The following is a 14,358-nucleotide window of genomic DNA, read 5'->3' as shown; positions in this document are numbered from 1 at the left end:
AATGTGATTGAACCCAGCCAGGGATGTCAAAAACAAGAAGTTTTTAAGTACACAGGTGAGGTAAGGAAGACTAGGGAAAATGTGGGCTCACTGCTGAATAAGACAGGGGATACAGTTACACAGGACACGGAAAAGGCTGAGGTACTGGATGCCTTCTGTGCTTCAGTCTTGATCAGCAAGACTGACTTTCAGGAGTCCCAGGTCTCAGAAAGCAGGAAGAAAGCCTAAAGCAAGGAAGATGAGTTAGGGAACACTTAAGCAAACTGAATATGAATACCATATATATAATAGAATGTATATAATACGTAATAAAATACATATTTTAATATAATTAATATTACATATTATTGTATATTATTAATATAATATGTAATAATATACATATTATTACTATTATATTACATACATTTATATATAAAAATACTAAAATGTTATGGGCCCTGAGGAGATGCACCCACAAGTGCTGAGGAACCTGTCAGATGCCATTGCAATATCCCTTTCAAAAATCTTTGATCAATCGTGGCAATTGGGAGAAGTGACTAAAGACTGGAGGAAAGCAAATGCCACTCCTACTTTCAAGAAGGGCAAGGAGGGCCCAGGGAACCTGCCCCGACCTTCCAGTCTCATCACAATCCCTGGGAAGGTGATAGAGCAGCTCATCGTTGGAAACCTCTTCCAAAAAAAAAGGACAAGAAAATCATGAGGAGTAGTCAGCATGGCTTCACGAAGCGGAAGTCCTACTTCACCAACCTGATAAACTTGTAAGATTAAAAAACTGGCCTGGTAGATGAGGAAAGAGCAGTGGATAGCGTCTGCTTAGACTTCAGTAAGGCATTGGACACTGTCTTCTATAAAATTCTCATAGACAAGCTGTAGTAGCTGGATGAGCAGACAGTGAGATGGACTGAATTGTGTTGTAATGGCCAGGTCCAGAGGGTGGTGGTCAATGGCACAAAGTCTAGTTGGAGGTCAGTACACCAAGCCAGTGTACCCCAGAGATCCATACTGGCTCCAGTCCTGTTTAACATCTTCATGGATGATGTAGAAGATGGGGCAAAATGCACCCTCAGCAAGTTTGCAGATCACACAAAACTGGAAAGAGTGATGACAGGCCAGATGAATATGCTGCTATCCAGTGCAAACTTGACAGGCTGGAGAAACAGGATGACGGGAACATCACAAGCTCAGCAAGAAGAATTGCGAAGGTCTGCACCTGAACAACCTCACTCACCACTATATGCTGAGTGCTACTCCAGGGAAAAAGCCTGACAGCAAAGAATTTGGGGATCCTGGTGAACACCAAGTTGACCATTAAGCCAGCACTGTACCCTCGCTGCAAAGAAAGGTACCGGTATCCTGGGCTGTATCAGGCAAAGTGCTGCCAGCACATCAAGGGAAGAGATCCTTCCCCTCAGCTCAGCACCAGGGAGGCCACTTTGTCCAGTGCAAGAGAGACATGGCCATGCTGAACGGAGTTCAATGAAGGGCCATGACGATCATGAAGGGACTGAAGCATCTCTCCTACAAGGAAAGAATGAGAGAGCTGGGACTGCTCAGCCTGGAGAAGACAAGGCACATGCAGGATCTGACTAATGTCTATGGACCTGAAGGGAGTTTGCAAAGATGACTGAACCAGACTGTCTTCAGTGGTGCCCAGTCACAGGACTAGAGGCAATGCGCACAAGCTGAAACACAGAAGGTGCCATCCCAACATCAGGGAACACTTTTAACATGAGGATGACTGAGCACGGATATGAGCTGTTCAGGGAGATTGTGGCATCTCCATCCTTTGAGACATTTAAAACCTGTCTAGACACAATCCTAGGCAAGCAGCTCTAGGTAGCCTTGCTTGAGCAGGAGGGAGTTCTGCTGACATAGAGCAGTCATTCAGTCGAAAGTCTTGATAGACAAAGCCGGTATATTTTTAAAAAGCAATGTTACAAACACGAGGAATGAGCATGACACCATCAAGGCACCATCACTGGGCTTGCATTTTTTCAATTCACTATATATTTAATACAAAAACCTGAAACCATTTCTTTTCCCCCTAGATTTTCTGTGTTGAGCCCTATTGTATACAAGAATATATATTAAAAGCAGTTATTAACTTTTTTGGATGCCAGGAAAAGGAGGGAGGGAACAGAAGGATTGAATATTAGATTTCTATTGAAAAGGTACACCACATACTTTACACTGGCTATATAATAAATTGGTATCAACACAGTTAAGAAGTAAACTCTAATAAGGAAGGGGAACAAAGACCCCCAAACCTACTATTGCTTAACAAGTCTTCTAGACATTCCCTCTTTTCTTTGGCAGGTAATGCCCTGATTTCTACACCTCCTTGGAATCGCTTGGTATGGAACACCACTAAGGGATGTTGATGTGTTCCGAGCAGATCAGAAAATATTGTATAACTAGGAATAATAAGAAACAAACACCTCTCACACCCAGTTTCAAGTCAACTGAGTATCGGAACCTTATTAGACCTTGTGACAAGAAATCTTCATCAGTTTCAAATGGTGTAAAAGCACCACCACACTGTAGAAAACACAACCAAAGTTTCAAACTAGATTAAACTGTGCTAACGTTAAAGGTTAGGAGTTCCCAGAAAGTTATGTGAGAATATGGCACGGAAAATGCTTTCCAAATTATTGCTAAGAACACCCACTTAAAAAAAAAAAGTTTAAAACAAACATGAAAAACTTGATCTTCACAATGTTGTTTGCAATAAGGTGTATCTGATATTTAATTTAATATGACAATCTAGCTATTATTATTAATGGACATTAAGAAAAAAAATATAAAAAATTCTCTTCACAAAACACAGGAGTTATTACAGGTTAATATCCATATTATCCCAAATTACATTGATTGCTCTCAGACTAGATCAACACTAGGTAATAAAACCACTGCTTGAGAACACTCAAGATATTACATTATTCTTAGACTTCCAGTAAGACAGGCCTGCATTTAAACATACTCCTGTTCCATGCTTTTATAATCTTTTCTAATTAAATTTGTAAATTACATTAGCACGGTTTTAACAGAGAGCTTTATGTTGCACTGTGTTTTGCTCTTGGACATCCAATTAATGATGTATTTTAACACCCCCCAGTGAAATCACAGTCTGCCAGCTGTAATGGAGTATACAAGATATCAAAAAGTAACACATCCCTTTTACTTCCATACAAAGTTAACAAGTGTCTGATTTGAAAAATAGTGTCTCTTATAAACAACAGTAGCACAGTAAACATGGTAAAATCTTTGTCGAAGGAACACACTAAAGCGAGAGAATCACAGGAGAGAGATTTGACAGAGAAAAATTCACAGATATGCTGAACATTTAAGTCTATTTTGTAAATGTGGTAATATTTGCAGAATACATTGCTCTTCTAATCATAATTTCTTTAAGATTTGTTTACCATTATATTAAAGACAAGGTTTTTTTCCCACCATCGGTATCTAGGTTTGCACTTTCAAACATGGAGCTTCACCAAGTAGTGAAGATAATGAGCATAAGCACCATCGTGTTTGGTAAGCCTGACTTCAACATACAGCCTCTGAACTGGCAAGCAATTCATTCTGTTTCAAAAGCAATTTTGCTATTGTGTTGGAAAACTGTACTTCAGTATTTAAAAACAGTAAGATAATGAATAATGGATTTTTCATAACTAGGATGAGGACAAAAATCTTTGTGTCTTTGTTACCTAGTATTTTTGTGCACTTAATTGCTTGAAGTGCTGATTTTCCTTGTGTGACAAATCAATTAAATATAATCCTAGAAACTTGTATTAAATAGGGAAGCACTGAAAGCAACATGAATAAAGAAGCCAGAGTGAAAGCATCAAAACTCTCAGCATGACTGCTACTAAATCAGGTATGAATTTACAAAATATCTTTACAAAATATGGTTTCCTAAGAAAAGGGGAACATTAATATTAAACAACTTTCCACAAAATCTGACTACTATCAGGAATATCATTTAACAGATTTAGCTGAAAGGAAGTCATGTACAATAAATACTTGTAAGTGAAATTTTGATATAAATATCTGCTGTGAAAATGATGCCTCAAGTCACATGTACCTACATCATTCCACTTTGATGGCTGTTTGCCAGAGCAGATGCAGCTGCAGAGTTTCACAGGTATCGTAACAGGTAATGGAAGCCATTCTAAGTTATTTAAACCTAACTTGCCTACCTATTTAGATCCATAATACTTTCTGTGTTTTCTGCCAGCTTTCCATTACTCTAAAAGACCAATATTCAAGGCTGCAGCAGGAAGGTGCAAGACACAACAACTGTGGCTGCATGCTTTTCTGGTTTTACTCACTCAACAAATGCAGCAGCAGTATGTATAAAGATTTTTTTTATCTCCTTGATTAAAAGACTCAGGTAGAAATATAAGCACTGTGTCAGGTACTGCATAAATATTTGTTCCTCATCACCTATTACTTTTGCTATAGACCATCATTCACAAGACAGAAAAACAAAGCTGATGTCTTACAGCAGTATTTCTCAAATCTAGTGAGGGAGGAAAAACAAATGCATGGTCATGAGTCTATGCATGAACTGGACCCAGGAGATGGCTGTGGAATGCAGAGTAGCATGGAAGAGAGGCTGCAGTGGGAAAAGTCTTGAGTAAAAGAAGCTGAGAAAGACCGGCTGAGCTATTGCCACCCACCACTGTGACCACGTCCCATCCTGCAAAGAGCTGGTGATTTGGCTGAGTGGCTGTGGCAGCCACAGGACTCCCTCTGCTTCCTGTCACAGGCAGAGGACAGAGTAAGCTGCACGATCTGTCTCACTCATATCCTGCTCTACCTCCAACCTATGTGAACACTTCCCAAGTCTGAGGACAAAGGCAGGATCTGCCAAATTGTAGAGAAGCAATAGGAGAAAAAATGACGAAAGTGACAGGTATATCCATACGAAGAGCAAGAATTGTTTCTTAAAGGATGACCCACCAAATCAGCAACTGCTGTAGACTGCCCGTATCACTGACAAAACTGTTCAGATCATGTCCTGTAACAAAGAAAAAATTCCCAGGAAACTGCAGCTGCATAAATTTTATTAAGAGAGGATAATTCATCCATAACCATGTTTATAACTATACAACGTATTTTCATGTAACCCTTCCTCTTAATCAAATAACCAGCGTATTCATAAAACAAATTGCTTTGCTAGAAAGTTACCCAAGAAAAATCAAACTACAAGTACTTATTTTCCTCAAATATTACCTTCATTTCTAAGAATTAGAAGTTACATTTTCCTCTAATTTCAAACACCTCTATGCTTCACAAAGCAGTAAATTCTGTTAAACTACAAAGCAATCATGTTGTTCCTAGATTACAACAGAAGTTGAAAAAGGAAAAATCTCCTACAGCTAAACACATGAAATTCAAAGAATTTATTCCAACCTCTTCCTAAAAAACACAGAAAAGCTATTTCAGAAGTTTTTTAAATTGATTAGAGCTTGCCGCTATATGTCCCTATTCAGCTTTAGCTGTGCCTCTAATGCAAGTACACCCCTAATCAGTGTTACTTGGGAAGTCTCTGAATCACACACTCACACAAAATAATGCTATTACCAATTTTTATAGAGTAACCACAGTTAATACTAAAAAAGAAAAAAAAAAAGAAAATACATTTGGACAGCTTTTAAGGATGCTGAATATTTGTAGAGCTGAACATTTATATCCAGGATCTTTAAAAACTTAGTACAACGCTCTTGTCATAGTGCATGTTTATCCACTGGACAAGAAAATAGACAGAAGGAAAAACTACTTCTACTGCATGCAGGCAAATTTATTACTGACTGCATCACTGAGATGAGTAAGATCAAACTCTGCAATAAGACCAAATAAATCACTGTCCCCCTGGCCCCAAATGATACAGAGACATAATCTGGAAAACCACAAGGCAGCATTGTTGAACTACTACTATTACTACAAAAAATAAAACAACAATAATAAAAACAACCAAACAACTAAAAAAAACCCCAACAACAAACCCCACCCTAAAACCAACCAAACAAAAAAAAACCCCAAACCTCAAACAAACAAACAAACAAAAACCAACCAAAAAACCACAAACAAGAATCTGCTATCTTCTGCCTTGCAGAACTAAGGGAAAAACCCTTCTATCTGTTGAGATAAAGGCCTACCAGCATAATACAAAGTTATTACCACAGCAGCTCCCTCTCATAAGTAGATTTTATAAAATGGCTTACAACAGATACTAAAACTACAGGTTCCACCAGACACCTACAAAAATCAAATATTCTGCATTCTATGTGCCTTTTCTCTCTCCTACATCACACTTTCTTACTAGAACAATATACAGAAGAAGCAAATTGAAAAGATCTGTGTAATGAAGCCTCCATGGAAAAAGGCACCTGTCCTTACTACCCCTTGCTCACCTTACAAAGCACTAGACATACCCTAATACAACATCTTTTGCAACCCGTGACAAGATGAGTGAGTCTCTGTATTTAACAGATACCAGAAACACCTAGATACACAGCAGGACCTTAGGAAACATCATCTACATTCACCAGAACCCTGTTTTTAATTAGTAGGGTATGTCATTGATTAGAACAACGGGGCCATTTTATCATTGTCACTGGGTATTGTTATTGACATTGTAGCCCAATCAATTGTTTTCTCTCCCTGTTCTTAGCAATCCAAATGCCTGCCCAAGCAATACAAATCACTGTATTTAGATACTATAGATACAAACCAGGAAGGCATGCAAAAGTAATAGCTTAAACATGCAGTCACTTGTGCCTATGCAAACAATAGTAACATCTGCAATAGTAATTTGAAGTTCTCAAACTTTTTTTGCCTAATGATTAAAACGCTTCAGATCAGAAAAATTACTGAAAGAATAACTGCTAAAAATTATGACTGTCTGTACACCTATCTTGGTGTGAAAGAGCATTACTAGTGAAGAGAAAAACATAAAGACAACTTTTTCCAAATGCACAGTTCTACATAATGCCAAGTTGAAGAACTGCAATTAAAAATCACTTTTTTACTAAAATCACCTAAAGTTCCTATGTCATCTAAATTTGTGTCTGCAGATAAAATATGACAAACTACTTCTCAGGTATCACGCCAATGAAAGTGCCATTGTTTGTAAAATTATTTTACAGTTGCTAATGTGAGCAACTTTATATGCACGTCATATGGTTACCTACATCATTAAATCATTAAACTTTGCTCTGAAAAGTAAAAGCCACAGAAACTAACAATGACAACACACACTGCATACAAGGTCTGAAAATATTAACATATGGCAAGACTATTTTTCAAAACTTACACATCAAACTCCTTGGACCTTTGTCCCAGGCAGAAGTCCCAGAATCTGCACCTATCCTAAATTACATGTCAGTCCCAACCAGCAGTATTAACCTATAAATAAAGCTTTCAGCAAAGAAAGCAAAACGCAGTTCAGGAATGTGAATACATGAACTACTCCTTTTTCTAAAAACTAGAGGTACTCTATAACTTGAGATCTTGAAAACAGACCCAACCCAACCACCGTTACACAAATACAGCATCCTAAGTATAAAGCTGCCATGCAAACAACCCTGTTGGAAGAATCAGAACTCAGAGATGGGATCTCAGACTAAGCCTAAAAGTCGCTCAGTGATATAGTTCCAAATAACAGGGGCAAATACCTGTCCAAAACCACAATCCAGGAAAGGCTAATGACAAAGGGCAGTATGTCCTGCAAGACAGTGACATCAATGTTGAATTTATTTTTAATGAAAAAGAGACAAACACTTTGGATTTCAGGTAGAGTCTATAAAAAAGGGAGGGCAAGAATTCTCCTGGAAGAAGAACAAAAGGACATACATGATTGAACCACTTTGTAAAAATGGCATAACAGTACAGACAACTCTCTTAAGGACTATTCTAGTGAGACTTCTTCACACTGCCTTTGATCCTTTCCTCCTTATGCTGAAACAAAAGATAGAGGTGTCTTGGAATGAATATATATGTATTTGAATATATCAGCATAACATAAGGCTGTGTAATTTAATGTGTTCTCATTCCCAATACACTCCAACATCTACAGATCAGCACCTGTAGCCTGAAACACCAGGAATAACGCATTTATTTGTTCAGAGTTCATGACATTTCCAGCAAGTATCAGCTGAACCTGTAACATTCGCAACTTTTGGTATCACAGTAACAACTGATACATCTCACTTTGAGTTGCTACCTCCTGCAAAGATTTCTGTCCTACAGAGAGCAGGTACAAATCATCTGTAATGACGCATCCATTTTGCTGCCATTCCTGTCTGCTTGTCACAGAGGAAAAACAACACAAGACAGGAACTCTGATTTAAACAAAGCACCACAGGAACCGGGATGATGTTACGGAGCTTTGTCCACAAGGAAGTGCAGGTGTGCCAGTACACATGTAGGGAATTAACAAGTTGTAAGTACCCACTCCCACACACCCCCACAGCTGATTAACTTCCAGGAGCTTCTTTGATCATGTCCAGAGTAGCAGAATGAATAGCGTTAACAATGCTATTTTTACAAAAAAAGTAACATAGCTATTTACAGTTTATGTTCCTGGACTTAACAAGTTACTGCTTCTGGTCAAACAACAGATGTTTGAAGAAGTTACTGTCACTTTGCAACAGCAGTTTTAAAACACAGATGTTCAAAAGTCAATTCAGTTCCATCTTTGGAATGTTTTATCACAGACGCTATATTAAAATTCAAATTAATGCCAATATTGTCAGTCATTCAGCTTCATCCATCACTTTCAAGCTCATTTTCAGGATGAAATATGTAGGGCCATTCAATTAACAGGTGTGTAGGGAAGAAGATGAAATTGAAACCTGTAAAACTCTGCCCAGATATTGTAAGAACTTTTGTTCTAAACATTCAGAAATACCCAGGAGGAGATTCACGGGAACTAGCAGCTTTTCAGAAAACCGTACAAGATACCAAATATCACTGCATATAGCCCATTCGATGGGTAAACTCCACTGATATGTATCAATATTTGGGTTTTTTGAACAATTACGGACATTTTACAAGGCTTTCCAGACCCACAGTTATACCAATATAAGTAATGAACTTTCTGTGAACGCCATTCTACAAGAGATGTTAGGTCCTAAAAGATCTGATTGTTGCATGGCCTCATCAAATAATATTTTCAGTTATTTGGAGACATTATTCTTAGTTATTACACATGAAATATCAAAACCCACTGGAATATGAAGAATAACATCTAGACTGTGAAAATCACTTCATAGTTTAGAATTAGGACACAGTTCTAACAAACAACTGAAAGGCAGCACAAATCAAGGTATTTTAACAAAGCTCACATCAGACTATCCCAGAAGTGAAAAAACCCCACAGAATTACAGTACAAGCCTTGAGTACTGTCTGTTGACATTTTTATTTCTTCTTTGGTGGTTCACTGTGGAACCTAGTCAAACACCCTGAGAAATCATAACCATACAGACTACAAGACTGCTGATTGGGAACAGCTTTCATTCAAATGAAAAGCATTAGAACAGTATTACTACATTAAATCATCTTATTTTCTGTGTACTACAAAAATTGGTTTGAGATTTGCAAGTATCAGGGAAGCATGTGAATTCTCATTGAATTTCAAATTCTCCAGACTTCCATTCCCTTTTTTCTGGAATAGATTTCATTTTTTCTATTATACATACTTCACATTAAATAAGCTACAGATCACCAATTGTTAAGGACCAAGTATCCTGCATTTATCTGTACAAAAGACACATTACCCTATTATTTGGTTCTTTTTTTCCTTTTTGTGCAATTTTCTTATTTGCTAATGACATAAAATAATTAAATAAATAACAGTATAGTCAGTTGCCTTAAAACAGAGTTGTTCCATCAGTGGCAAACTGCAGAGACAAGCAACAGAGGTTGATCTGCTCCACAACTTACCCTGCCACAACCACCTAATATATCCAGTAGTGCCATTCATAAATACACTACTGTGGCTCATACCATGAATAATCATGCAAGAGATTTCCTTCCAGTGACTGGGTATCTTTCATGACACCACCTTTGTGAGGATCTGGAGTGCAAGTAAATGTATGTCACATAAGGGAAAGCTGGTAAGATGTGATGTTCTGGTACCAGCTCAGGAGTCCCAACACCTCTCACCTCAGCCCTATTAGGCTAAATACAAGCATACACTGACAGCAGCAAGCATGAATAAAGCAGCTATTTCTTTTATGGATAAATGATGATTGACAATGGTTTAGTTCCTTATCAGCTTCAAAATTCCACCAGGCTTCTTGTTTTCCTGCCATCAACCTCACGTGACAACGGGCACAGCACAGTCAACTTCCTTCCTGCATTCAGCAGTTGATTACTCTGGGGTTGAGGACAACAAGTCTAACAGATGAGAACAAGCCTCACTGCACATTTAAGGTGAACCTGAATGTTCTCTGGTCCTCCTTCTCCCTCACCATGTAAATAAAAAGCAGCAGCTAATTTTCCTGTAGATAACAACCTTCAAGCTGAAGGACAAGGTGCTGAACCAATCGGCTTTTTCCCCCAAGCCTTTTTACAACTATACAAGTTGAAAATCCTAAACAATAGCAAGGATTTTTCAAGTTAATTTTAAGTTGAACAACCTTTTCCTCCAAGATAGATTTCCCTAATTGCTAACGGCAGCACATGAACAGTTCTCTGTCCATCTGAGATAGAGAAAGATGACAGAAAATATAAAAACTCAATTTCTACTGCAAAAGTAGTAAGTTGCCCTTAAGCATCAGAAATAAAAGCAGAACGTGCATGTGTTCATTGAACCATAGGTAACATTTAATATGTATTTTTAATTTTTTTTTAAACACACCTTAACATATACAGTATGAATATATAAAATACATTAGTATTGTCATGTTTATTTATATATAAAGTACAACCCAGGACATTTCACGATTCTTAGCTGGCTACAATTTTATACAGAAGTGTGCATATTGTTGAAGTTTCTTTAGGTGTGTGTGGGAAAACATATTCCAGCTTTAAAATATGCGCAGTCTGTCTAAATAAATCTCAAAAGCACAAAGCGCACTCCAGGCAAACCCTGAGTATGAAAGTCTTTGTCCTTACTGCAAAGCAAACTATAGCAACACTGGCAAAGACTCCTACAGACTGCTTAGCTCAAGCAAAAGAAGTCATCCTATAAATTAGCTGCGAGGCCAATAAAGGTTAGCAACTGATGAGTTGTATTAACTGATGTTGCCCAGCAGCAGGACAATCAACTGGAATGAAAAACACTACCACACTTAAGTTAAGGACGTGTGTATAAGACTTCCAAAAGACTGTAAATTCTTCACTGAAGAAATAAATCACAGCACATCAAAGACTCTTGAAGGTCCAGAAACAACAGCACTGGATTAAACCCCATATACCAACTCTAGTGTATTTCAAGGGGTGTTTGTTTCTAGACATCTTCAGAGATATGCTGATGCCAAGATGATTACACCCTTTCAGGCAAAATCCTCAAGCATACATGCACATGATAGGTTTCTGCATATCAGAGACCTCAGTGACTTCACTTCAACACTCTCATAAGTATCTGACATCAGGACCTTTGCTGCAGTTTCCACAGGAATGCAAGGCTTCTTCAGAGTCTGTGCTGAAGATAAAGATTAGAAAAGCATGATGAATCATTAATAAAGGCATAGAAGTGGTAGTTCAATTACAAGCTTAGAGCCATAAGACTTACAAGTCGGCTATCTGCACTGCTGTACTTCCCCTTAGACTCTACACAAGACAGCTGTGGTAGACTCTACGCAAGCATTCCCATGTTTTGTTACAGGTCCATAGGACACCTCCCAGAGGTGCTCTCATAATGCCAAGGCAAGGTATTCTTGAAGGAGAGTGACCAACCTACTCAACTCACATTATCAAAAATAAAACAAATAAAGTGAGTGAAGAGGCTAGTGTAAGTATTCTAACTCTCAGAGCTCAAATGAGCAATTTATTAATCAAGTGATCAAAAATAAAGAAATGCAAAAAATGAGCCTGTCAATTTTTAAAGCTTTTATATACCTACCAAAAGTTGCACAAAGTAATGAAAAAGATAAATAATCACTTTTGTGGAGGATCAGTAAGTTATGTCATAATTAATTCATAATTATTAATTCATAATTAAGTCATAATCACACAGATTATGAAAGACCGTAACTCTGAAAGATGTCATCTAAACTAGAAGGAATGTAACCCACAATCTTTGGAGGGCAATGTTGATCAAAGACAGAGAGCAAGAAGCAAATTTGTAATGAGTTGGTAGTTCCTTGCTAGTTGCTACAGCTTGCCAAATCTGTTTATAAAGCCACGATTAAACAGTTTGTATAAAGAACCACAATGACACCTTCAATAAACCTGTGTAACCGTGTGACTTAGGGACTCAATCCATCACATCTAAAGCATTTTTCAAATCACCAAAACACTCCTGGTTAACCTACAACAGAACTCCCAGTACCTTTTACAGTCTGGACTAAGTTTATGCCTATCTAATCCTCCTTTTTATTCCTGAGCACAGCACCTACCGAAAAACAAATTTCAGTGAGAGCTTTCTCTGATTCAATTCTCTAAGGAATAGGGATAATGATGGTAACACTGCCCTACCTCAAGACAGAGGACAAACCTACTACAAATTGTCAGATATTCAAGTATTAATTGGTGAGATGGGAAAACCTACTACTATGGCAGACAGTCCTACAAACTTGTGAAGGTTCATAAAAAAACCTTTGTCCAGTTTAAGAATCAAGACAACATAATGTAAGCCTAACCTATTTTGCACACCTTTAAACTTTAACCTTTCTTGTTAGTTATCCCATCCAGACAAAGAAGGAAATACATTTTATTCATTATGAAACAGATTTATCACTGTATTTGAACTAGAACAACAGCACCAACTATTCTGTTCTTAGCAAGTCCATTTACTTCAGATCCTACAACTGCTCCCTCCAGTCCTTGTATCCACAGCCAATGCTCTACAAGAACAAAAAGAGGAAAGAAACCTCAAACCAGTAAGTATAATCACATCATCCATTGTAAGAGGGTTATCCAGTGGAGATACCAAAATTATGGAGCAAAGTTTTTCCTTGCTCAAAACAATAGTATACTTAGAATAAATCTAGAATAATGGGAAGCAAAGAAACATTCAATTTTTGCCTGGAAACAATTCGATGGCAGTCCTTTAAACCATCTTTTCCAAATTGCTTAAGCCCAATAGTATATCTTTCAGGAAATTTGAAGTTATTTTAATTCCCACACTCAGGAATGGTGTCCGGGCTAGCACCCAACAACTAGCTCGCAACATATTTCCTAAGGACGCCCAAACAAGCCCCCCGCCGCGGGAATCCCGCTCCTAAGTGAACTCCTGGCAAGGGACCCGAGTTGCGCGGAGTTGCGGGTGGCGGGGCCGGGCGATCGAAGGCCGCACCCGCGGGCGCGGGGCCGGCACCGGGAGCAGCCGGGCCGAGGGCGCCCTGCGCATCCTCCCGCCGCCACCACAACCCGTCCCGGCCCCAGCCCCGCCGCCGGGACACGGGAACAGCGGCCAAGGAGAGGCGGCCACAGCCGCGGAGGCCTGCGGGAGCCAGCGGCAGCCGACACCCCCCTCCGCCATCCACGGCGGGGCCGCCACCCCTTCCCGCCCTCCCCCCGGAGCGGGCGGGCGCTCCCGGAGCCCCGCAGGGCAGCGGGGCTGGGCGAGGGGCGCACGCCGCCCCGCCCGTGGCTGGGGACAGAAGAAGGAGAGGGGAAGGAGGAGGGCAGAAGCCGCCGTGCCGGCCCTGTCCGTACCTGCTGTGCCGCTGCGCCGCGGCGGCGCTGCTGTAATAGGCCGCCCTGCGCTGGGCGCTGCGCGGCACCGGGCGCAGCGGGATCTGGTCCGCCATCTTGGGGGCGCCCCCCCCACCACCCGCCGGGCACCGCCCGGGCAAGTGACGTCACGGCCGACGCCCAGTGACGTCAGGAGGGGCGGGGGCTCGGGGTAAACACGGGGCGGTGGGGCGCGGGCAGCGCGCGGGGCCGGTGGGCGCGTGCTCCCCACAGGCTCCGCGGGGCTGGCGGAGCTCAGGGCTCCGACGGCGGGATCGGAGAGGAGGGAGCCGGGCTCTGCTCCGTGCTGCCGGACAAGAGGCAACGGGCAGGAGCTGATGCACAGGAAGTTCCACCTGAACATGAGGAAGACCTCTCCTGTGCGGTTGCCCAGAGAGGGTGTGGAGTCTCCCTTACTGGAGATACTCAAGAACCGTCTGGACGCAGTGCTGTGCCATAGGCTCTAGGGTGACCCTACCTGAGCAGGGAAGTTGAACCAAATGA

At 40.2% G+C, this 14,358-nt stretch overlaps 1 protein-coding gene across 2 annotated transcripts in view; it reads right to left on the bottom strand.

Annotated features, from left to right (window-relative positions):
• Positions 1–13,966, bottom strand: part of ATP9B (ATPase phospholipid transporting 9B (putative)) — a 154,983-nt gene extending 141,017 nt beyond the window's left edge. For both annotated transcript variants that reach the window (XM_048295684.1, XM_048295693.1), the window contains exon 1: positions 13,837–13,966. In XM_048295684.1, the coding sequence (XP_048151641.1) occupies positions 13,837–13,931 (95 nt within the window). In that variant the 5' untranslated portion in view covers positions 13,932–13,966. The remainder of the gene's footprint in view (positions 1–13,836) is intronic.
• Between the last annotated feature and the right edge of the window lie 392 nt (positions 13,967–14,358).

The sequence above is a fragment of the Corvus hawaiiensis genome, chromosome 1, assembly GCF_020740725.1.
Source record: "Corvus hawaiiensis isolate bCorHaw1 chromosome 1, bCorHaw1.pri.cur, whole genome shotgun sequence".
NCBI lineage: Eukaryota > Metazoa > Chordata > Aves > Passeriformes > Corvidae > Corvus > Corvus hawaiiensis.
Note: the sequence above shows the minus strand (reverse complement) of the source record. Positions and strands in the feature narration are given on the sequence as shown.